This window comes from Balaenoptera physalus (genome assembly GCF_965194825.1).
Source record: "Balaenoptera physalus genome assembly, chromosome: 1".
Classification (NCBI taxonomy): Eukaryota; Metazoa; Chordata; class Mammalia; order Artiodactyla; family Balaenopteridae; genus Balaenoptera; species Balaenoptera physalus.
Genome location: NC_138882.1, coordinates 157,563,303 through 157,588,781, shown reverse-complemented (window position 1 = coordinate 157,588,781; position 25,479 = coordinate 157,563,303). Strand labels below are relative to the sequence as shown.

The 25,479-nt window shown below is 52.9% G+C and overlaps 1 protein-coding gene across 1 annotated transcript; it reads left to right on the top strand.

The window, feature by feature from the left end:
• Positions 1–2,110: 2,110 nt before the first annotated feature.
• Positions 2,111–24,381, top strand: LOC309640257 (cytochrome P450 4B1-like). The gene is given in 18 exon segments (XM_082418762.1): positions 2,111–5,548; positions 15,293–15,501; positions 15,504–15,561; positions 15,734–15,778; positions 16,345–16,471; positions 16,710–16,734; positions 17,497–17,621; positions 17,903–18,054; positions 18,209–18,315; positions 19,107–19,297; positions 19,493–19,614; positions 19,942–19,976; positions 20,850–21,126; positions 21,129–21,158; positions 21,933–21,997; positions 22,098–22,173; positions 22,534–22,706; positions 22,709–24,381. Coding segments are annotated over 18 exon segments (2,064 nt in total). The 5' UTR covers positions 2,111–5,364; the 3' UTR covers positions 22,772–24,381.
• The last annotated feature ends 1,098 nt before the right edge of the window (positions 24,382–25,479 follow it).

Genomic DNA, 25,479 nt, shown 5'->3' with positions numbered 1-25,479 from the left:
GAGCCTCTATCTCACATCATACTCTGCAATTCTGCTGCACAGCTTATAGACTTCCCTGTTCTTCTTCCACTACTTGAAGTGGCAGTAGACATTGGGCTGGCTGCAGTTATTCATCTGTGGCTTAAATGGACAGGTCACTTGCTGGCCTTATTCCAGATAGCTCATCTCTGTTCTAGGAACGCGTGTAGACCCGGCTGCGCGTCGCACGTGGAGAATGTGGGGTTAGAGATGGTTCGGTTTCGGCGGCAGCGGCCGGGAACACGCTTGGAAAGGGGCGGGGGGTGGTGGGGCTGAGCGTGTCTAAAGGGAAAGGGTGGCTGGGCGCGGACGGGGGGACAAGATGGCGTGAGCCCGACTCTCTCTGTGGGGCGGGGGTGGCGGAGGTGGAGGAGGGAGGGCTACGAACGCCCCCACCACTCTCCGGCAGGAGGATTCTTAACCACTGCGCCACCAGGGATGTAGAATTAACATGTAGGCCTCACCCCCTGCCTTCTGACCCCTGTCATCTCAGCCCTGCCCACGCACTCAGTTACATAACCAGGAGGCACAGAGCCCTAGGTCTTAGCTTGGGTCTCCCCAGAATGCAGAGCAGATGACTCACCCCAGAAAATAGGAGTGGTGGGTGGCTGGGAGGAGGCAAAGCCAATCAGAGGTGTATTATTGAGCTGGTTACCCCTGGGGGCAAAGGGCTCAGCCCTGCCGGGGACCCTCTGAGGGACTGTTTACACCTCCGTATTGCTTGCCTGGGGCATGGGAGGGGAGGGTATTTGTTTATCCACTAGCTCCTGTTCTTCATTGGTCATGTTGGGGTCCAGGGCAGCCCACCCCAGAACATGCCTCAGTGGCATACTGATTATTTTGAATTGAAGTTATTTAAGAAACAGTCCGTATGTAAGGGGGCCACTTTGACTCTCCTCTCTGTCTCCCTGAGGGCGGGAAATAAATCTCCCATGTGAAACTTGCCTTCCCTGTACGAGGAGGTAGAAGGATGCCCTTTTCCCCAGAGATAGGGAATTCAGGGCTGAGAGTTCACCTCTTTACTGATTTGCTACCCAAGCCCAAACTTGGCTTAAATCCTTTGCTAATAAAGCACCCAAACCTAAGTTTCTTTGTCCTGTCAATTCCTCTCAAATTCACTCTCTTTGCCTAAAAAGCATAAAAGCTTTGGCTTGCTTTGGCCACTTCTCAGGCCCTATTTCTATGAGACCTCTGTATGCACGCACGAATCATATTTGTTTCTTTTTCTCTTGTTAATCAGTCTTGCATCAATTTTATTATTAGTCTAGCCACAAGAACTCAAGATGGGTAGGGGGGGAATTCCCCTTCGCCGACAGTCAATGTTGCCTCAGAGGTGTCAGCTGTCTGGTCCAACCAGGTGTGTGCACCTGTGCTGGCGTGGCTGGGCACACCCCTCCGGGTGTCCCAGTTGGCAGCTGCAGGGATGTCCTAGGGCAGAAAACTGAGAGATATGAGAGAGGTGAGGTGCCAACAGGCTACACCTGTGTGCAACTGGCTGCTGTAGAAACGGTCAGAGCACAAAGGCGGGCAGAGAGGCAGTGAGATGGGGCATAAATGCTGCTGGAGCAGAGGTACCATCATGTGCCCCCTGGAGAGCACAGAGCATTGCCATGATCTCAGGATCCTCACCAAAGCCCCGTGAACCCCCAGACACCATCTGATTCACTGACAGGGGACAAATGGAGGCACCAAGGGCAGCAGGGTTTCATCTGAGGTCACCCAGTGAATCACAGAATTGAAACCAGAACCCACATTTCCTGACTCTTACCCAAGGGTCTTCAGTCTACTGGGCTTACACAGAAGTGATCTTCCCAGGAACAGGGTCACCTGGCAGGCAGGGGAGTGCCTGAGTTCTGGACCCAGGCTCCTGGGAATACTGGGAGAAGTCCTTTTTTGGGGGGGGGGGCAGAACAATGTTAGAATGTGAGCTCCTTGTCTGTCTTGTTTATCATTTTATTTCAAGTACCCAGTGAAATATCTGGCACATAGTAGGAGCTCAATACATACATGTTGGTGAATGAATTAATCAGTTTGATGACTGATAGGAGAAAATTGGCACCAGTGCTGGCTCCTCTTCTCATGTACACAGATCTCCTCTTTGATGTTTATCTTCTCAGGCACTGACAGATCTTTGTTCACTTGCTGTATGTAACTTAGGTCTGCTGGGTTTTATCTGTTCTGCTCCCTCACCTCTTTTTCTCCTCCCATTTGCCAAGACTATCCCCATACTTCCCAGGGATGCGTCTCTTACTCATTTCTTTCAGAGTGTTACACAGCTCGCTGTTTTACCCAGAACCTAAAGTACCACACCATCCCAGGTGGAAGGGCTGGGGTCTGGCGTCCTTGGAAGATCAGGGATTCTAAGACAAGTCCTCCTCCATTATGCTGCATCCTTAGATGTCCCTGTGGCAAAGCCATCCTTAGGGTGGATCAGAACACCTTGGAAGAAGGCCCCTCCTCTCTTTGGTCAGAGCCTGCAGAATAACCAACTTCAGTCCAGCCTAGCCCCTTCACATTCCTCCTGCCCTCCCCATCTACACGCTCCATACTTCCCTCCCCTACTTCTCACACTTTCAGGACCAAGGTACTCAGCCAAAGCAGGTTGGGATGGCCCGTGAGCCAATACAGCCCAGGTGGAAGGAGCGGGGCTGACAAAGATCAGGAAGCCCTGGATGCCAGGGTGACGAGCCATCTCCCCTGCCTCCCCCAACTCACTTTGGGCACTGACTGTAGTCCAAAGTGAGTAGCAGTGAAAACCGGCAACGTGCACAGAGCATTGCCATGCTCTCAGGAACCCTACCACCACCCCATGAAGAGGGCCATGTGAACAGGAGACAGAGGTGGGCGAGCTCAGAGGAAGAGATGCGTCGAGGACATCAGATATTTCTGAAACTTACTCGGTGATTCCAGTGTGCAGCCAAGATGGAGAACTATGGTTCTAGAGACAACTTTTCTTCCCATGAACGTAATCTGATCCCTCCTCTCCCCTATCACGAATTCACACTTACCACTCACTCTATTTGCCTGACATCCCCGGGAAACGGAGGTAAGTGTCAGGCTGAGGATGGGGTGAGCTCTGGGCTCCCCACTAGGCAGCGGCCACTGGGACCCAGCCACAAGAGGGGCCAAATTCACTGTCCAGAGGGGCACCTGTATGGCATTTCCAATATATTTTGCCTTTGGTCAATCAACCTTTTCCCCCTTTCTCTTCCCCACATCCCCTACAATAATAGCCAATCCCTTCAAAGTCCATTCAACAAACAATTATTTATTAAGTGCCTACCGTATGCTGGGTGCTGGGGAAGAGGAGAGAACCCTGATACAGAGCCTCCCTTGAAGATTTACAGAGCTGTGGGTGAGAGTGGGGCAGTGAGGTGGGTGCACGTTGCCAATATTCTCCTAACTCCAGCAAAACTCGGTGCCTGCAGAACCCTGCAGGGTATCCATCCTTTCACTCATCCACCTGAGCATGGGTTCACTGAGTGCCTGGGTCTTGTCTGCCTCTGCTCAGCCATGCAAACGAGGGAAAAGACTAGCTCAGTCTCTGGCTTGCAGCAGAATGGGTAGATCTGAGGCTAAGACAAGCATTCTTGATAAAACAAGACAACTACTGCAAGGGAAAAAGTGAACAGATCCAAGAAGAGCTGCAGACTCAGTAAGAAGACTGCCTCTCATTTGTGTTTCTGAAGTGGAGGAAGGGTGTGGAGGAAGGCTTTCTGGAGGAGAAGAGCTATTGGAAAACATTTGGATAAAGGCAGAGGCTCAATGTCTCCATGCCCTTAACACACATACTATTGGCTAGGGGGTAATCTCCAAGCTTTTCTTTACAGTTGACATTTTCTACTGGGCCCTTGAGGACAGAGCCAGTGGGAGCTCCACGGAGGCACATTTTGTCTCCCAAGAATCACACTGCCAAGGTAGCCCGAGGGGTAGCTGGTAGGAGCAGGGCTTGGGAATTGACTGCTGTCCAGTCTCTGATTCTGGCAACATGGTGACCTCTCTTTGGCTCTAGAAGTGTGGGTGGCTGCCAGATTTCAGCCAGGGAGTGGACAGCAGGGTGTGTGACAAATAGACCATGAGTGCTGGGTCGTGCTCCTAGCAGGAGAAGGTATGCAGCACCTCTAAGGCCGTAATCAACATCCACCCTGCTGGTCCTCCCTCTGATTTCCTCGTCCTGATTGCCCACCCGGGCTCCAGGCCCCTTCCATGCCAGACCAGCTCAGAGCCACTGCACACACACGGAGGGGGAGATCTTCCTGGGACACACCTCCAACCACCCTTTCTCCTCACCCACTCTGTGGCTTGGAGCACAGAACACAAAGTTCAGTCCACTTTCTCCTCTGTCCAAGGCTCCATGTTAACACTTGACATTCCGGTTTCCCAGCATGCTCCTCCTTGTGGTTTCGGCTTCACAATACCCCTGATGTTTTCTTCTCCTCCAAGCCACGCCCTTCACCATAATCAGATTGTTTCTTGTTCCCTCTTATGGAGCTCTGCCCAAGATAACCTGACTTGTAATTCCTTCATGAGCCCTGACTTGGGGAAGTAAGAGCTGCTGCTGCCTTGCTATGAGCCTTTGGACAATTCCCTGCCCCTCTCTGGGACCAAGTGCCTCACTCCATCAGTCCAGGGGTCACTGACCTTGATGATCTCTCCTCATCACCCTGAAAATAATGTTCCCAAGTTCAAGTTTGTACTATGATCTTGGGAGTGGAGTTGGCGTTTTTCTGACCCAAGCTCTCCCTTCTGGGGCTAGAATCTTGCCCCTGAAGGTGCCTCACAAAAAAAGACTTAAGCATCATGAGGCTGGCATAAATGCAAGCTCTCCCAGTGGTCCATGTTGAAGGGGACAGTGGAAGCTCTCTTTCAAGAAAGCACAGGCAAGTTGAGCCTCAGTTTCATTATCTGGAAAATGAGTTTAAAGAGTGAGTACCTATGACCGCCTTGTTGGGGTTAAATGAGATAGTGTGTAGAGAGTGCCTGAAACATCCAAGGTAGCTTGTATGAAAAGGTAGTCATTATTATGCTGATGATTACACCAAGAATTGCCTTCCGGTTGCTCCTCTAAGGAACTAAATAGGGAAACCCATTGCCTCATTTCTTTGAAGCCCACCATCTAGTTTTTCTTCAGTTGAGTTTTGGTAGAAATCTGCCAGGCTGTCTCCTCTGTTGTCTGTGAATTTGAGGGCTGTTGTCTCTGCCCTGTGGAGCTCAGACTAGCCTGGGCTGCTGCCGACAGCAGGGCATGGTTGGAGTGGGAGCTGGCAGGGTGCCTGGGTTCACGGTATAAGGGAACTTGAGGGCATCAGGAGGCAGGTGGGAACCTGGGTGGCTGTGACTCAAGCCATGGTGCCTATTTTGCTCTCCCCGAGCCTCTCCCAGCTGAGCCTGTGGGCTTTTGGACTGATCTTGGTCTTAGGCTTCCTCAAGCTCATTCGTCTGCTGCTGGGGAGGCAGATGCTGGCCAGGGCTATGGACAGCTTCCCAGGGCCTCCCACCCACTGGCTCTTTGGGCATGCCCTCGACATAAGTGACCAGGAGGAGGATGGAGGAAGAAAACAGCCTCCTTACCTTCAGGGAATCTGGCCTAACCCCCTGGGGGCCATGGAGGGAGGCCCTATGCTTGGGCAGAGGAATGGGGTCCTTGGAGCCGTGGTTCCCATTCATCTTTCCCACTGGGTCTCCCCCTCACTCTTGTATTCCAAGCTGGCATCAGGTGGGGGTGGGGGATGGGGGCACTTAAAAGCTGGGACCCAAGCGGGCCATCATTCTGTCCCATCATTCTGAGGCCCAAGGTTCAGACAGAGCTCTGCTAAGGACTCGGGGATAACATGGGGAAAATACCCCTGGATAGTCTGATACAACTAGGCAATCTTGTTTAGAGCTTAATCAGTGTTCTCTTTATTCTGTGCAGTATAAAGATTCCTTTTTTTAGGGCAGAAAATGGAAGTGAAGGCAGGGACGAGTGGTCTCACCTGGCAGACCTCCGGACCATTTAAACAGTTGGTGACCCCAGAGGTGGTGTCCTCCCTGCCATGCCTATGAACTGGGTCGGGAGCCAGGCATCTTCCTGGGATCAGATTCTGACTTGTCCTTCCCAGTTATCTCAGGGCAGTGGGGACCACTTTAGCACACATTGTCAGGAACAGCTCTTAGTTTCCTACCTTCATGGGGATGTAGACCAGAGTTTTCTGAACACAGGGCAAGGGACAGCTGCATTGGAATCAACTGTGAGAAGCAGATTCCTTGGCCCCCAAGCTCTGAAGACCCTAATTAACATATTGGAAGTAGGAGTCTGAATTAAAAAACACCCCCAAGTGTTTTGATCTGCAGCCAGGGTTGGGAACTCAGGTATAGCTGCCAGAGATTAAGGCTCAGAGAGAGGAATAATGACTTCTACTACCTCCTGAGTACACTTTTCCTACAAGCAATCTAGAGAATTGCCTTTCCTCCATGATTGACACTAGTGGTGAGCTTTACCGCTGGGTGAGGACTGCCCAGGCTTATTCTTGCCCGTACAAATAACTACCCTCTCAGGATGGCCTAGTAATCTACCTGCATCCTGGAGACACCCAGAAAAGGACAGGATGGGTCCGGGAGATGAATCAGACCCAGGCTCTGCTCTCAAGGAGCTTACTGTCTAGGGGGGAAAACAGACACCAGAGCCTTCCTTGCCCCCAGGCTGATGGGCTGCCTCACCAGCATTTTGCATCAGCCCCCGGCTTGGTATCTCAGCACTTGTCCCATAGGGTTGTCCTCTTCTGTTTACTTGTTCATCTTTCCCACTTGACCATGACCCCTGGAGGATGGAGACCCAGTCTGATTCTTCCCTGTCCCCTCAGGGTCCAGCACAGAGCCTTCCCAGAGTAGGCATCACTGGATGAACAGACAGTGAAAGCCAGAGAGTAGGGCGGGGTACCGATAGAGGAGACAGTGATGGAGAAGACAAGTGGAGGGGCACACCCTAGGACTGTGCAGTGAACAGTTGTCTGATCAATTACTCTGGGTCTGGCCCTATGTTGAGGCCAGAGGAGGAAGAAATAAGACTAGAGCGGGCCCTAGAGGAACCCTGTCTGGTAGAGACAGATAGCACAGTGTTCCAGATCCTTGGGCCCAGGGAAGCGTTGCTGAGGTGAGTTCTAGAAGATCTGGATGTAGCAGCCTGCGGAAGTGCAGAAGGAAGGGAGGAAGATGATACCTGTGCAAAGGGAGAGACTGGAAAGAGTGTTGGGTGTTTAAGAAATTAATTTGTTCAACAGATATTTGTTTCTCAAGGTCTAGTATGTGCCTGTGTTAGTAGCTCTGCGCTTCTGGAGGGGTGAGAGGGAGGGCAGAGTGGAGAGGGTAAAGCAGAAGTAGGAGGGGCAGATCACATGGGACCTCGTAGGCAAGGTCAAAGGCTTTACTTTATCCTGAGCACAACAGGGAACCAGGGATGGGATTCACGCAAGGGAGTGACAAGCTCAGATTTGTGTGGTAGAAAGATCACTTTGACTTTGGGGTGAAGACTAGATTGGCAGAGACTAAATCGGAGGCAGGGAGAGCAGGGTGGAGGCTGAGGCAACGATCTAGGCAGATGCTGATGGAGTGAGCCAGTGAGATGGAGGGAAGTGAGAGGCAGAGCAGGTTGTCTTGGTGTCGTGGGTGTGTGTGGGAGTGGAGGTATTAAGGCCTCCATCGTAGCCACATGTGAGGGTATCAGTGAGGCCCCGCTTCATGCACTAGGAAAAGGGGGGCATAGGATTGCTCTGGGAGCTTTGTTAGACTGTGACATCAACATAACTGGATCAGAGCAGAATTTGGCAAAGTCACTTAAAGAGAGAAAAGTACCCCTTGAGCGTCAAGACTGGGTTGTAACCTGGAGGAATCAATTTTTATGTCTAGGGGTAAAAATGTGGGGATCTGAGAGCCAGGAAGAGGAGGCTCTGGGCCTGGCAGCACCTGTCAGTGTCTGGGCACGGGAGCCTTGGATTCTGGATTTGGAGTGTTTCATGGCAGGACCCACGCCCCTGGGAACTGCTACATTCGGCTCTCTTTAGTTCCCGTTTGCTGATTCCAATGTAAAAGTCACTTGGTGGATCTGCAGGGGAGAGGGGCAGCTTCCACAGGGCATCCCCCTTAGTATTAGTATAAATCTTGGGGAAACCGTCATTTCATGTTTCTGGCTGGTATCAGCATGGATGGTGTTTCCGTTCCCAGGTAGGGGAGGAGGGGCAGATTTGGGGGGCAAGCATGCTGTGTTCACGTTCAGAAATGCTGGGTTTGAGGGGCCTGGAGGAAGTCACGCAGAGATGTCCAGCGGGTGGTTGGTCATGTTTCTGGAGCTCAGAGAAAGGTAAGCTGGGACGAGCAGTCCATTTAGGAACCAGTGTCAGGTAGATGGCAAAGGAAGCCCTGGGAGTAGGTGAGAGCCTGCAGGAAGAAGGTGCAGCGTGGGAGGAGACCAGGGGCTGCATTTGGGGGAGACTCAGTCTTTGATTAACAAATGACAGGTGAGGAGCTGCTGAGAGGGGGCATTAGGAGAGGTGGGAGGACATCCAGGAGAGAGCTCCAGAAAGAGGGAGGAGTTGACCGTGTCCCAGCAGAGTTGGAGAGGTGGGGGCCGAGGCAGGAGCAAGTGGTAACAGGGAAGCAGCTCTTTTGAAAAGTTAGGTTGTGGAGGGAGGAGGGCAATGGGGTGTTAGCTAGAGGAGGAAGCAGAACCAAAGGAGGTTTTGTTTGGTGTTTGAAGTGTGAGAGACTTGGGCATGTTTTAAGTGCAGATCGGAAGGAGCTGGTAGAGAGGCTGGGGTCTGTGTTAGGAGAGAGAGGTGCTAATTGATGGGTGAGGTGCCTGACGGGAGGGTTGGACTCTAAAGGGATTGGCCTTGGACAAGCCCTGGACGCCTCCTCTACTGGAACAGGAGGGAAGGTGGGGAGGCTGGGAGGAGGCAGGTCGTTCTTCAGGTCTGGTGGCTGACTTTAAGGGATCTCTTGTCTGATAGCTTCTATTTTCTCTGTGAAGTAGAGCAAGACTGATTTGCCGGGTGCAGAGGGGTGGAGGGTACAGTTGAGGAAACAGAATTTTTTGAGGAGCAGATAGTGGCTAATGGTATGGGGTTTTCTAGAAGGTGTTTCTGCCAATCTCTGCTCAAATGTCACCTAAGAGAGGGCTTCCCTATATATACTACCAAATGTAAAATAAATAGCTAGTTGGAAGCAGCTGCATAGCACAGGGAGATCAGCTCGGTGCTTTGTGACCACCTAGAGGGGTGGGATAGGGAAGGTGGGAGGGAGACGCAAGAGGGAGGAGATATAGGGACATATGTATATGTATAGCTGATTCACTTTGTTATAAAGCAGAAACTAACACACCATTGTAAAGCAATTATACTCCAATAAAGATGTTAAAAAAATAAAATAAAAAATAAAATTCATTGTATAAACAGCAAAAAAAAAAAAAAAAAAAAAAGAGAGCGGGCTTCCCTGATCCTCCCAACCTCCTGTCTATAGTAGCAGCCCTGCCCCTTATTCTGCTTTATTTTTCTTCCTCGAGTTATCACTACCTGAAATTGTATGACTGATGTATTTGATTCTTGTTTATTTCCTTTCTCCCCACTTGGAATGTAAGTTTGGGGAGGGCACGGCTTTGTCCTGTTCACGCTGTGTCCCCAGGAACAAGCACCATGCCTGGCATTGAGAGTGGGTGCTCCATGCCCATTTGTTGAATGTGTGAATGAATCCCTGGGGGACCCAACTCAGGGCAGTAAAGCCACTCACACAGAGTGAGGACTGATCTCTGCATCCCCCTGGGCTCTTGGGCGCTTCTTGAGCCCCTGCCCTTCTGTCTTCCTGGGTGTTTGGATACTTCCCTGTACTCCCCTCCAATCTGGTTATTCCTGGTGCTGGAGTTCATCTTCGGTGCTGAAGACAGGGAGGTGTTGGGGGCAGAGCATACACAGGCTTTGGAACTGAAAAACTTGGACTTGAAAGTTGTGTGACATTGGGCAAGGCCCACCATATTTCCCAGCCAATATATGGCGGCTAGAAGAGTCGTGGTGGCCCATGTCAATCTCACCCAAAGTTTCTAGGGCTCCTTCTGTTGAGCCAGGGGTTGCTTCTGTGTGTTGTGCGTTAACATATGTTCTCATACACGTGTGTAGTGGTACACTTGTCTCTGAGAGGGAAGATGGAGGATGAAGTCACCTATTTGTCACTAGAGTTGGGGGGAAATCATTTCTCTGCTTCTTGGGACATTATTCACGGATCCCCTTCCTCCAGGCTCGCCATGGTTCTCTGCTCAACCTCATAGTTGAATCTCCAAAGAGCTTGTGTAAACTGAGTCCATTTTTTTCCCACTGATTTTTATGGTTATTTCAGAGATGCTGCCTCATCTCAGTTTTTGTTGGTTCTTCTTGGCAGGCACTCCTAACGCTTTCGCTTTGATTACACTGATTTGCTGTCCTTGACACTGTCTGGGGCTCATGCACACACCGAGTGCTAACCAATCTGGTGTGTGTGGAGGCAGTGCCCACGGGGTGGGGGAGACTGAGAGGAGAGCACCCAAGGGCACCTAGAGATGTCCATCCTGGAGGAAATCGGACCCGGGAGGATCTGACCCCCAACTCCCAATGGGCAGTGAGAGCCTATGTGGCCCCAGAGAGCAGACCGGAGACCCATGGGGAAGGTCACAGGCAGGCTGCTTTCAGTTCGGTGACTGTCTTTTTTTTTTAAATTGGAGTATAATTGCTTTACAATGTTGTGTTAGTTTCTGCTGTACAATGAAGTGAATCAGCTATGTGTATTTATATCTCCTCCCTCTTGGACCTCCCTCCTACCCCCACGCCCCCAATCCCACCCATCTAGGTCGTCACAGAGCACTGAGCTGAGCTCCCTGTGCTATACAGCAGGTTCCCACTAGCTATCTGTTTTACACATGGCAGCATATTTATGTCAAACCTAATCTCCCAATTCGTCCCACCCTCCTCTTCCCCCCCACCCCGTGTCCACGTGTCCGTTCTCTACATCTACGTCTCTATTCCTGCCCTGCAAATAAGTTCATCTGTACCATTTTTCTAGATTCCACATATATGTGTTAACACATAATATTTGTTTTTCTCTTTCTGGCTTACTTCACTCTGTATGACTGACTCTAGGTCCATCCACATCTCTACAAATGACCCAATTTCATTCCTTTTTATGGCTGAGTAATATTCCATTGTATATATGTACCACATCTTTTTTATCCATTCATCTGTCATTGGATGTTTAGGTTGTTTCCATGTCCTGGCTATTGTAAATAGTGCTGCAGTGAACACTGGGTTACATGTTGGTGTCCTTTTGAATTATGGTTTTCTCAGGGTATATGCCCAGTAGTGGGATTGCTGGGTCCTATGGTAGTTCTATTTTTAATTTTTTAAGGAACCTCCATACTGTTCTCCATAGTGGCTGTATTAAGACAGTCCAAAGATGATTAGGCCATTTTGAAAAGTAGTAAGTTTCTTGTCACTAGAGATGTTCGAGCTCTTGGGGCGGGGATTCCCACAGGGTAAAGGAGTTGGGTCAGGCAACTCCGTGTCCTGGGAATTGGAGATCAGCATGACCTGCCTCAAGGAAGCCCCGACATGCTGAGGAAGAAGATAGCTTACCCCCTTCCCTCCCTATCAGTTTGTTTTTATGAACTGCTATCCCCATTGTGTGGGCAGATTTATTTGTTCCCTGAGGGAGGGAGAGCTGTGGCTGCAGCAGATTGGCTTAGCAGGTATCTTGTTTCTTGAACACTTGCCCACTGAGCTTCAGCTCAACCAGCTGATGGCTTGGGCAGGCTTACTAACAGGAGGGGCAGCAGAAAGGGCCTCAGTCAGGATCCCAGTTGGCCTGACTCATGTGGAACAGTTCTCTTTGTCTTTGGGATGTCCTGTTCTCACCTATAGAGATTGGGTGAGGTTTGGCAATGTTGAGGTCTCTTTCAGACCTACTCCTCCGAGCAAAACTCCCTCCGGTTCTGGGGACCAGAGGAGAGTGGGGCCTATGCTTGCTCTTCCCATTCCCTTCCGTTGTTTATTCTTGGCGAGGTCTACAAGGAGTGCAAATGTGAGGATGAGGGCCATGCGGCTGTGGAGCCAGGGTCAGTGAATTATCTCCATGACTTGCTCTTTTCCTGCTTCCTTCCTTCTGGAGAAAGACAAGCTGGCCTAGACCTCAGAGCCCTGTAGACGTCCCAGCTTGGGGCATCTGAGGATGGGTCTGAGACATCCAGTTGTGTAACCCAGAGAAGCTACTCAGGCAGCCATATGCCCCTAGAGAGAGGATGCCCCAGTCCTTTTGACGGAGCTGCAGCTCCACTAGTGGGGCCAGGTGCTGAGAGCTATCCTCACTCCTGCTAGGTTCCTGGGGCGATCAAGGGCATGGAGGAGAAAGCTGGGCATGGGCAGGCAGGGCTAGCTCAGGCTGGGAACGTGTCAGCCTCAGGTCAGGGTCTCCTGTCCTGGGTGGGGATGCTGCAGGCAGGGGACACACTCATGGCTGAGGAGAAGGAGAATGAGGCTCGATGAAACCGATCAGCCAAGGGTTCCTTCCAACCCTGAGATCCTGTGAGTCAGGCTGCTTTGTGACTTAAGCCTCTCCTTGTCCCCTGTCAGTTGGGCTCCCTGGACCTGAGAGGGATGGAGAGAAGGGGCACAGCCGTGGTGATCAGAAAGTTGGCAAGGAAAACCCAGGAGGGCAGATGGAAAAATAAGAGAGACACAGGGGGAAGGGGGTACTTCCAGGGACACCAAAAAGGAAGGAAACAGGAAGGGGTTAGGGACACCAGAAGGAAGTTTCCCTTTTACTGATGGGCAGAGATTATGTTGATCACTTGTAACCTTTTGCACATTGTGTGCACAAGGGCAATGAAATTCTTACAACACTCGTGGGTTGAACTCAGGATAATGAGTTCAGAGGCAGAGAGGGAAGTGCTCTATGGGGACATTCCCCTGGACTCTACAGGACACCTGGAAGGAGAGGAATCCCAGAGAAGCCACAAATGGGTGGCTGGAGACCAAAGTAGCCAAGTCCAGGCCCAGGGACCTTGGGAGAAGTGGCTTGGGCTAGACAAGGATTCCTGGGGCTAAATTTTCAGATGTCCTGTGTCCTTCTTCAAGGTTGTTTCCTGGAAGATAGAATATGGATTAATCGAGTGGGTGAGGACTGTGAAAGGGAACTTTACAGGGAGGAAAAGCTGGGCCAGCACTTGCACAGACCTCATCATGAAAGGCACACCCTAGGATTGTGCAGTGCACAGTTTATACAGCTGAACACAGCAACCCTGGCAGGCTTCAATATGCGGAAGAGAATGTGGCCCTCTAACCTGAATTAGAACACTACTAACCTACAAGCAATGGGCAAGTCAGTTCACATCTCTGAGCCTCAGTTTTCTCATCTGTAAAATGAGAGTAATTGTCTGCTCTGTATTAGGTACATGAAACAATCTATGAATTCACTCACATAGCACCTGACATATAGGAGATACTCAATACACATCTGTCCCCTTCCATTCCCTATGTCAAGAGAAAGAATGTGGAAAGGAGCAGTGATTCTGGACATTAGCCAGAGCAGGCAGGCTAGGACCTTCTGGGAAAAACAAAAAGAAATCTGCAATGCTGTTTATCACACAGGAAGTGCTGGTGGTGGCCTTTATTTGACTCCCCAGATTGAGTGAGACTTTGGGCTCGTTCCTCATGGGACTGACTATCTCTGGCCAATGTTTTCTTTTATTTTTTTATTTTTGGCTGTGTTGGGTCCTCATTGCTATGTGCGGGCTTTCTCTAGTTGCAGCGAGCGGGGCCTACTCTTTGTTGCGGTGCATGGGCTTCTCATTGCGGTGGCTTCTCTTGTTGCGGAGCATGGGCTCTAGGCACGTGGGCTTCAGTAGTTGTGGCATGTGGGCTCAGTAGTTGTGTCTCACGGGCTCTACAGTGCAGACGCAGTAGTTGTGGCGCCTGGGCTTAGTTGCTCCACGGCATGTGGAATCTTCCCGGGCCAGGGCTCAAATCCGTGTCCCCTGCATTGGCAGGTAGATTCTTTTTTTTTTTTTAACATCTTTATTGGAGTATAATTGCTTTACAATGGTGTGTTAGTTTCTGCTTTATAACAAAGTGAATCAGTTATACATATACCTATATCCCCATATCTCTTCACTCTTGCATCTCCCTCCGTCCCACCCTCCCTATCCCACCCCTCTGGGTGGTCACAAAGCACGGAGCTGATCTCCCTGTGCTATGTGGCTGCTTCCCACTAGCTATCTATTTTACATTTGGTAGTGTATATATGTCCATGGGCAGGCAGATTCTTAACCATTGCGCCACCAGGGAAGTACCACTGAAGGGTTTTAAGTATATCTCTAAAAGGCTCCCTCCACACAGGCAAAAATGGAAAAATATATAATGGTACATCCCTGCAGTGGAATACTAGGCAGTTGTTAAAAATACGGAGAGACAGTTAAATGCACTAGTTTGGAAAGAAGGACAAAATATGTTAAATTAAAAAAGGCAGGTTTTGGAAAAGTATTTGTCATATACCCCATTTACATAAAACACCTTTAGGTGAGTAGATGTGGCTAGAAAAATCTCCAAAGAGCACACACCACCCTCTGGACGATCTCTCCAACCACATTACAGGCCACTGTCCCCCTAGTGGCAGCTCCTGGGAGACACCATACTTTTTCCTACTCCAGACTGTGCTTGCTGTTCCCTCTACCTGGAATGCTGTTCCCTTACTCTTCACACGGTCAGCTCCTTATCATCCTTCCGGTTTGACCTTGAATGTCCTCTCCAACAAGAGCCCGTCCTGGGTCACCCTACCTAAGCAGGGCCTCCTTGTTAGTCTCTCTCCCAGCGCTGTGTTTATTTCCTTCTTAGTACCCGCTACTTCCTGCAATCATTTTACTTCGTTGTTTACTTGTTTATTATCAGTCTTTCCCCCATAGAATGAAAGGGCGGGATCATGTTTCTCTCATTCCGCTGAGACAGGGCTCTGCACATAGCAGGTCCTCAGTGAAAAATGTGTTGCATAACTTAACAGGGGTGGAATCGAGGTGGTTTCTGTATTGAACAACAAACTGGAATTCTCTTTCTAATGAAAAACTTTGATGCTGAAAAGAAATCTCCTTCTGGCTGCAGTGGAGATAGGGGGTTGGTGACAGGCACCAGATGGAAGTAGGTTGGCCGAGCTCACCCAGGGGCAATAAGAGGGTAGCTTGGACTTAGAGCAGTGGTATGGGGCTGGAGACGGGACTGAGCCCAAAGATGTGTAGGACTGGCTAAGAGAGGGGGTGCAGGAGGAGTGAGTGGGAGCTCCCTGGGCCTTCCTGGGCAGCTTCCTCTCTTCCCCGCTGGCCTGGCTGGTGACGCTGGGTTCCCGAGTGGCCTGGCCTTCTGTTGCCCTTTCAGATCTGGCAGATGGGAAGTCTGGACAAGGTGGTGTCCCTACGCCCACCCAGTCTGGTTGGGACAGTTCCTTGAACTGTTCCGTTCCTGAACATCTATGACCCTGACTACACCAAAGCTGTGTACAGTCGAGGAGGTGAGGGCTCCTGGGAGAAGGTGGAGCTTCCTGAGAGCAAAGGAACCATGTGGGGAGGGGTCCTGGGCTTGTACCCTAAGTCTAGGCAGCTGAGGTCCCCACCCTATTTATCACCAAGCATCCTCTGGAAATCCCCAGTCCCCGCCTGACCCAAGCTTCTCTTGTCCTGCAGACCCTAAGGCCCCAGATGTGTTTGACTTCTTCCTCCAGTGGATTGGTGAGTGGGCACCTGCCTTTCCTGCCCTTGGTGCTGGGTGAGCAGGCGCCTTCCCTGTCCGGACCTCCCTGCCCAGTGCCCACTCTGGTAGTTATTCCATCCACTGGACCACCCGGCCCCCAACTACCTATGCTAAGCTCAGCTGCTCAGTAGGAAATGCAGGAGGAAGCAGGAGAGCGCCAGGCTGCCAGGGAGGTGGGTCTCAGGCACCTTCTCCTGCCAGAGTGTCTCTTTCCTAGAGAGGCAGTGCAAAGGCTCTGGACAATGCGTCCCTGTGAGGAACAGCTTCCTGGAAGAGGTGGCACTAGAGGTGATCCAGGAGATTTTATTGGTGGCGCTGGCTGGGGCCAGGGCCTGAGGAAAGGAGTGGTGGCAGGACCCAGGCTGGTGTCACCAGAGGCTGCGAGGCTGGGTGGCTGGAAGGCAGAGCTGGGTTGAGATGCGAGGCTGGGCAGGGAGGACGGGGGTGGGGTTGGGTGAGTTGGCTGTGCTTGGCCCCAGGGCTGCCAAGGGTGTGGCAGGATTGTGTGACCTGACCGGCCCGCCCTCTCCCACCCCTTCCCCAGGGAAAGGCTTGCTGGTCCTCCAGGGGCCCAAGTGGTTTCAGCATCATAAGCTGCTCACACCTGGCTTCCCTTATGACCTGCTGAAGCCCTACCTGGCCGTGTTCACAGAGTTCACACATGCCATGCTGTGATCTCCCCGTGCCAGGCTCCTGGAGGCTGTGCTGCAGGGCCAGTTTTCCCTGGGGGAGGGCAGCGAGGAGAATTGCTGAGGCCCCGAGGCCCGCTTCTGTGTGCAGTAGCTGTGCGAGCCTTGCCCTGCCTGACACCTGCTGCGGGCCGGGTGCTGACCAGGTGCTGAGGCGCCAAGTGGCCAGGCAGCCCCGGCCCTTGTCTCCACCAGGAGACCCAGTCCTCCCTCTTCCCAGATCAAAGGGCCTCTGTGAGACCCCAGTAAAGCTCCTACTGTAGCAGATTTGAGGGCTGCCTGTACTTGAGAGTATTAGGAAGACCTTCCATATCTAAAAAGTGTCTCCGCATTCTCGGCCTAGCACAACTGCCTGAAATAACGTCAAGTGCAACTCACCTCTAGAATGGATGCCGGGGGACGTCCCTGGCGGGCCAGTGGTGATGACTCCGTGCTCCCAATGCAGGGGGCACGGGTTTGATCCCTGGTCGGGGAACTAAGATCCCGCATGCCGCATGGCGTGGCCTAAAACATAAGTAAAATTTAAAAACTAAAATAATAAAATAAAATAAAATTAAATTTAAAAAATAAAATAAAATAAAATAAAATAAAACAAAATGGCTGCCGGCATCAGGGGTCCAGCTCAGAGTCTCAGGGCTGGATAATCCCCAGACGTTTCCCAGGCTGGTCTTTCCCTTTGCAGGAGGCTCCTCCCCAGCATCACTGCAGGCCTGACTTACACACAGGCTGTGCTGGGGAGCTCACCACCCCTCGGCCCTCCTCTCCCCTTACACACAGCTGCCTGGCTGGGAAGAAGTGTCTGTGTGTGCTGGGCGAGGCTGCCTCCTGGTTCTGCCCTCTGAGCCTGAGGCTTCTTCCCTCCACCACCCCCATAACAGCAGGATGGAGGCCAGGCCAGGGACCGGGGGTGTGTAGGGGGAGGACAGCAGAGGGTTCTGGAGGGCAGGTGTCGGGCACGCAGCCTGGCTGGCCTCTCTCCCTCATCACCTTCCAGCTCTGGGTTCTAGGACAAGTGGGAGGAAAAGTCTCGTGAGCATAAGAGCTTTGACATCTTCTGCAATGTGGGCCACATGGCGCTGGACTCGCTCACGAAGTGCACCTTTGGCAGAGGAAAGAGCGGCCTGGGCCACAGGTCAGGGGGCCCTCAGGGCTGACCACAGTCTCCACCCAAGCTGGCTTGGTGGGGCGAGGTGGCAGGATTCCTGGGCCCTGGTCTGAGAGGAGATAGGGTCCTGCCCTACGGAGCTGAGCTCAGGTGGAGCCAGGCCTTTCCCATTGCTTTGGTGGGAGGCTAATGGCAGGGAGAGGACGGGCAGAGAGCACAGCGGCTGGGGCTGGATTGTGGAATGGAGCCGCTCGGGGGCTCTGCTGGGGGTCAGTGTCTGAGCATCCCTCCCTCCCTCCGCTGTGCAGGGACAGGAGCTACTGCCTGGCGGTCAGCGATCTCTCGCTGCTGATGCAGCAGCGCTTCAAGTCCTTCCAGTACCACAAGGACTCCATCTACTGGCTCACCCCGCAGGGCCGCCACTTCCTGCAGGCCTGCCAGGTGGCCCACGACAACACAGGTGGGACCTTCCTGCACGGCCCACCCACAGGAAGCCCAGGGTCTAGTCTAGCTCCTCCCAGCCCCTGGGGGACCCGTCCCACTGCAGGACATCCGTTCCCCCTTCAGGTAGAGGGCGGGTCCCCAGGCAGTGACACCCTGTGCTCCCGGCCCAGACCAGGTCATCAGGGAACGGAAGGCAGCCCTGCAGGACAAGAAAGAGTGGGAGAAGATCCAGAGCTGGAGGCACCTGGACTTCCTGGACGTTCTCCTGGGGGCCCGGGTGAGTGCACAGTCGCCCGCCCCGACCTGATAACTTGTCCCACACGGGTCTTCAGACTGTCCTCCTGGGACAGGGCTCACTGGACAGCAGCAGGGGCTAAGCATTTTCTTCCTCTTTCCCCAGCACCTACGACCTGCTTCTTGTCCCATGATACATATCAGCAAAGGCTCAGAGGTGGGAAGGGGCTGGCTGTGGCTGGCCGTGGCACTGGGGAGAGATGTAGTGGCAGGGACGCTGGGTCACATGCCTGAAGTCCAATTCCGGACTTCTAAGACTCTGAAGAATCTTAGCACCCTCGAATCTTACAAGCTTAGGCTTTATACATTACTTATTCATTCATTCACTCATTCAGTTGGTCCTTTATTCACTCACTCCACAAACTCACTGAGCCCTACCCTGGCTTAGTGTCCGTGCTAGGGACGGAGATGCTGAGAAAGCCCTGGCCTTGGCCTCCAGACGCTCACAGTCTAGTGCAGGAGACAGGAGGTGGACATTGACAGACCTCTTCCTCCTCCGGGTGGTATTCTGTGTGTCAAGTGAGCCAAGATGACAGGGCTGGTGAAGTCACAGGTCACTTGGCCAGAGGGGTCAAAGAAGGCTTCCTGGAGTAGGAGGCATCCAAGCTGTGCTTGGGAGAACAGATAGGAATCTAGGGGAAGGTCCTCACCCCCAGTCTGAAAAGGAGTTTTCCCTCCCTCCCCCAGACCTTCATTTGACAGCTACTGTTATGAGGTCTTGTTGGAACCTACCTCAGATGCCTTGGGCGGTCGCATTGTGCCTTTCTGACCCAGGATGAAGATGGGATCGAGCTGTCAGATGCAGACCTCTGGGCCGAGGTGGACACGTTCATGTCTGAAGGCCATGACACCACCACCAGTGGCATGTCCTGGTTTCTCTACTGCATGGCCCTGTACCCCGAGCGCCAGCATCGTTGTCGGGAGGAGGTGCGAGAGATTCTTGGGGACCGGGACTCCATCCAGGGGTGAGTGAGGCTGTGGGTGAGCCTCGTCTGTCCTGCTTCCCGGTCCCACGGAAGAGCTGTGCTTACAGGGCCACCCTGGAAACCAGGTGACGGCCGGTAGCCCTTGTCCTTTTCCCCTTCAGTGCTGTGGCTTTTGGGGGGAGCTATGCGTGGACACAGTCCTGAGCCCTTTCTCTCACAACGGACCCTTTTCAGATGGGAGTCGTGGAGAGAAGGTGGGCAGCAGGAGGCTGACCTGTGTTCCGGCTCCCTCTGCTGGCAGAAGCTGAGTACCCTTCTGGGTTCCTGGACAGAGCAGGGAGCACGGGGAGAGAAAGGTTTGGAAACAGGATGCACACAGCTGGGGTAGCCGGGGGAGCGGATTCCCTCCCACCTGCCTTTGGAGGGCCGTGTGCAGCCTCTAGACTCCTCTGATGAGGAGAAAAGGCTGTTTCCCAAACTCCATCACTTAAAAACTTGCAACTGTTTTCCGTTTCTTGGTTCAAGCTTGAGCTCACTGACACGACACTGGTTGACGCTGACCTCTCGTGCAGAATGAGCTTTGGCAATCTCCCACGGGCCCCTCTCCCATCTGTGCCCTCCGCCCCCTCTCCCTTCCTCCCCTCAGGGCTTTGAGTCCTGTCACCTTTCTCTCTTTCTCACAGGGCTAGGCACACAGCAGGGGCTCCGAAAATGGTCAGTCGAGGGGAGACACTTTAGATTCACTGAGGGAGACTGACTGAGAACTCCAGGATCCGGGTGACGGATGTGTGGTTTTATTGGTCGGACGCTGGAAACCTCCCAGGGTGTCCGGCCGTGTGCCAGGCGCTCCCCGGGGTGTGGGTGAGGAGGGGGAGGAGCCAAGATACTGCCCTCGGGGAGTTTTCAGAAAGACAGACTCACAGAACCAAAAAGCTAGAGAAAACCACAGAATGGGGTAAGACTGAGTGGCCCCGTGTTGAGAGCAGAGGAATCAAAAGGGGTGGGCCTTAGTTGGCTTCCTAAGGAGGCGTGAAACTCAGATAGGCAAAGGGGGAGAGCTGGGCCCTCCAGGTCGGGGAACAATGTGAACACAGCCTGGGGGCAGGGAGTTGAAACATTTAATTTTCATTTCATTGCATTTCAAACTTGAAGCAACTTAAAGGACACCTATTCAATGAAATGTAGAACACACATGAACAATGAGGATCAGGGGGAATAAACCCTAGAGCTGGGACTCTGTAATAAGGTGTTGCACAGTAGTTGTAGTTGGACCACATTTGGGTCTGAGCTTCCTAGTGGCAATCTATTCCTATATATAGAAAATTACTCACCCCCCTCTGAGCTTGTCACCGTTTATGCATTTCTTGCTTCATTTGACCAGTGTATATCAGTCCCTGTTCCTCTCCATTCCAGCTCCCCAGGGAAACCAAGCAGAACCTAAAGAGCTGTCCCTTGTGGGGTTTCTGTGGGGTCCTGAGAGACACAGGAGTGACCTTGTCTTTGATGGCCAGGAGCACATACACCCGTAGGGTCCTGTGCTTTCCCTTGCTAGCAGTGCAGGTGAGGGAGGGATGGAGAAAAGTGGAGCTAGACCCCTGGGTCCGAGTGGCCAGCCTATGTCCAGCCTGGCCTGGACACTTGGAGCACTCGTGTCCCTCTGACTCTCGGGTGTGTGATGGTGGTGAAGGGAGGAGCTGGGGCTGGGCCCGCCTTCCCGCAGGACCGTGTTGCTCGCAGCCCGGAAAGGCCTGGCTGTGTTGCTGGCAGCGATGATCTGAGGAAGATGACCTACCCGACCACGTGCCTCAAGGCGAGCTTCCGCCTCTACCCCGCCGTGCGCCGGGTGTACCGCCAGCTGAGCAAGCCCGTCACTTTGTGGATGCGCGCTCTCTACCTGCAGGTGGGATGGGGTGGATTCGGGGTGGAACCGCAGTCCTTGCGGGTGCTCTCTGTGCCCTCGCACCAGTGGGGAAGCGCCCAGGCTTTGTGTGTGGCCTGCGTCCAAGTCCTAGCTCCATAAGGTAGGGGTAAATCCCTCTACCTCTAAGCCTCTGCTCTCTCTTCTGTAACTGGCGATGAGAAGGGTCCCTGCCTTACTGGGTTGTTGTCAGGAGTGAAGAGACAATACTCGTCAGGGCTGTCATGTACCACCCTGCAGGTTGGGCCCTGAACAACTTCAGGAGGCATCATTCACTTAGGGTATGATGCTGTGCAATGTACAACCTGTATAACCGTGTGTGGTAGCTTTGTAAGGAGTGTTTAATGCTGGATCTGACACATAGTAAGCACCAGTGAATGGTAGCTGTTACTGCTGGTAGCATAATATCATGGACGAGTTCTTCCCTTGAGAGTCAGTTAATGGAAAGCAGAAAGTGTGTGATAGTGCTTGCCTGTCCTGCCTCGTGGCGGGGTGCTTCAGTCCTTTTTTCCTTTTCCTTTCCACAAATGCCTGTGGCAAGTGCTGTGCTCAGTGAGGGGGCGACAGGAAGTAGGTGTGACGATGATCAAAAGCACTTTGGTGTGTTGAGGGTGGTCACGGACTCTCTGTCACTGGCAGTGCTCAGGGAGGGGCTGGTACCCAGTTAGGGGGACACTAGGGGATTCTGGCCCTGTGAGGAGGTGGGCCTGGCTGCCTCAGGACCAGCTGGTCACCAGGCCTCTGCTCTGCCCACAGGTAGCCTGATTTCTCTGCACATCTATGCCCACCAGAGGAATAGTGCAGTGTGGCTCGACCTTGAGGTATGACATCCCAGGGCCCAGAGGTCAGATGGGGTGGGTGGCGATGGGGTCAGCCTGCCCTAGGACCTGGCAGGTATTTAAGCAAGGCCTGTCCCCTCAGGTCTTCGACCCCCTGCCCTTTTCCCCTGAGAATGTGGTTGGATTTTTGCCTTCATTCTCTTCTCTGCTGGGCCCAGGTAAGGAGAGCCTAACATCCCTGGTCCTCTGGACCAGGGAGGTGAGGATGGAGGATGTCGTTGGGGAGGCATCCTTTGGGGGAACTCTGGGATGAGGGGGACCATGCTGGGTGTGCGGTGACCCTGATGCAGGGGAAGTTCCAGGGACCTTCCTCCTACCATTAGCATAGTCTTGTCCTTGGCAGGTGGGGTGGGTGAGTCGTTCCAAGAGAGACCCCCTAAGCCACAACCCACAATGTGAACCTACCTGGTCTGGGACCCTCACCATACTCCCAGGATCTGTTTCTTAAGCCCAGGTCAATCAGTCAATCAGCCAGTTATTCATCCAAAAAGAGTTACTGATTTCTGCTGGTCACTTAGAGCACTGGTTTCCATCACTCTGGACACCCCGTCGCCTGATGTCATTTTGTGCTGCTCATCGCGGGAACTGCCTCGCACAGCAGTTTGCCATGAACAAGATGAATGTGGTCACAGCCCTCTGCTTGCTCTGTTTTGAGTTTGCCCTGGACCCCTCAAGGCCACCCATCCAGATACCCTGCGCTCCAAGAATGGCATCCACCTCCACCTGAAGCCGCTGGGCCCTGGCTCTGGGAAGTAATCTGCTGAGAGTAGGGCCCCAGCCAGCCCAGGCTGTGGCCTCTCCCTGGGTGCTGCCGTCTCCAAGCTGGGTTGTAGAGTAGCTGTGTTCCCTTGTCTTCCGCAGGCTTGTGGATTAGATGGGAATAGGCACCTGCGTAGACAGTCACCTCGAGGGCAGTGCCATGTAAACACGTGTGTCTATAAATGCTTACTATGCATGTGTTCCAAAGCCCACGCATTCATTCAACAAACATGGTGAACACCTACTTGCTTATAGACTCTCCCTGTATCTCCCATAATTGTTCATCTTTCTAAAATTTACACAGTGTTTGCTGCAGAAGTTGTGCCTTGGGATTGGCGGTTATGAGCAGGCACTCACCCACTTCACGTGATAGATGGATGGCTTTCAGGCCTACCCCTTCACTGAGATCTGTTTCTTTGTTTAACTTTGTGTGTATGTTTTTGGAATATAACAGACATAAGGAGAAATTGCTTAAACCAAAAATACACAAGACAATGAATTTTTTCTTTTTATAAATTTATTTATTTTTATTTATTTATTTTTGGCTGCATTGAGTCTGTTGCTGCGCGCGGGCTTTCTCTAGTTGCGGGGAGCGGGGGCTACGCTTCGTCACGGTGCGCGGGCTTCTCATTGCAGTGGCTTTTCTTGTTGCAGAGCATGAGCTCTAGGCACACAGGCTCAGGAGCTGTGGCTCGTGGGCTCTAGAGCACAGGCTCTGTAGTTGTGGTGCATGGGGTTAGTTGCTCCGTGGCATGTGGCATCCTCCCGGACCAGGGCTCAAACCCATGTCCCCTGCATTGGCAGGCGGATCTTAAGCACCGCACCACCGGGGAAGTCCCAAGACAATGAATTTTTAATCCCTGGTAACCACTGGTGAGGTCAAGGTGTATGGACTATGGTTTCATGGGTGTATCTTCTGCCCCTCCTGAAACAAGTCTGTGTGGCACTCCTGCCATCATCAGTGTCTGTGTCACAGTCATCTGGTGCACTGGGCATGTGGATTTTTGCTGGGGAAGGTGGCAGAGTGGCCTCAGAGGGCGGCTTCTGGGAAGAGATGGTGCCTGAATCAGGCCCTGAGGCAGGGTGAGGTACGAAGGGGAAAAGGAGGACTTTTGCAGAGGGACTCAGGCTGGGGCCGCATGGGGAATTAGCACTCCTTCCCCAGTAGTCCCTGCAGCAGCTGCCTGATGGCTGGGGGCACGTACACCTCTAGGGGTCAAGTCTAAGGCCATTAGTGCACTCCAATCCAGGAACTAGACAGGTGTGGAAGGGAGGGCACTGGACACTGGGGGGAGGGGCAAGAGAGGGGACTTCTGGCCCTGGGACTTGGGGTTGTCGTTACGTTACCCTGGGGATTGACCATCTGGAGACACATCCTTCCTGCTATTGATGCTTCCCCTCTGGGAAGAAGCTCCCAGCCTTGGAAGTTGGGCCATGGGCCACATGTTCACTCCTGCAAAGCCCTGTCAAGACTCAGACCTCCTTGCTCACCTGAGGCTGGGATGCCAAGGCCTCAGCCAGAGTGTCCCCCATGCCACCCACTTTCCCCTCTGTCCTGGCCCTGGACAGACCTTTCTCTGCACAATTGAAGAAACGGTTTCAATAGGCATCATCGGGGAGCAGATCCCAGTGTCCCAACCATGCCTGGCCCACGGGTGGCACTCGAGTCTAAGATGTGTCTACTGCCCTGATCTCTGGCTCCTCAGGAGGCCAGTGAGGCAGGACTGAGGCGGCTGTTATCCTGCTTAAACACTAAGGGAAGGAACCGGCCGAGATGCTCATCAGGGAGGAGCTTGAGGGGAGGCCTTCTGACTCTGGCCTCTTTTGACTAAGCCTCCACGGGTAGAATTGCCTTTCTCTCTGAGGACACGTGTCTGTGGGAGCTCTGGAGCCAGAGGGAAGGAGGAGGCTCCATGTGAGAGGGGAGCTGGGACCAGTGGGCACCAAAGATGAATTCCACATAATCCTACCCGCTCGCAAAACAAACCCTGCTGCCTCCTAGGATCCAGGGATTGTGTGCATGTGTGTGAGCAGAGCATGGAGTGTACGAGGGGCACATATAGGTGAGGCTGCCCAGGGGTGACTGTCTATGTATGTGTCCTGGGGGGGTGTGCATAGGAGTGTGGACACAGCTGGGGTCCTTCCTACTGCGTGGAGCGAGCAGGGTCTCTTCTTAGTCACTCTCTTCAGCTCCTGTAAAATCCTGTGGTTAGAGCTCACGTCCATGGCTGGCACCCAGAAGACAAAGTTCCCATCGTCCCACGCTCTGAGAGTGACCAGCCCGAGCCCTTCTGCACCACCTGACGCCAGGGGACCTGCCAAGCTTCCTGTCCAGGACGCTCCCAGCTAACTCTCCTGCCCCGCCCCCGGTCAGTCACAAAGTGTCCTCCTGGCCCCTTCTTGGAGCAGAGTGAACTAGCCCTGTGACCTAGGAACGGGGAGGGGACAGGTCCCGGCTGCAGGCAGCAGCTGGGAGAGATGTCCCCTTCAGGAGGCACATGGCGGCATCACAGCACGGCACAGGGCTGCAGGGGGGTCTCCTCTGGCACCTGGGGCCCTGGGTTAGGAAGGCCAGGGGTGGGACAGGAGGAGGACCTGAGTGCAGAAGCAGCAAGAGAGCAGGGCTGGTGCAGAGAAGCTGGTGGAAGAGTGCAAGGTGCCTGGTGCTGGTCAGGGCCCAGGGTCAAGAGGACCAGTCCCCCCGA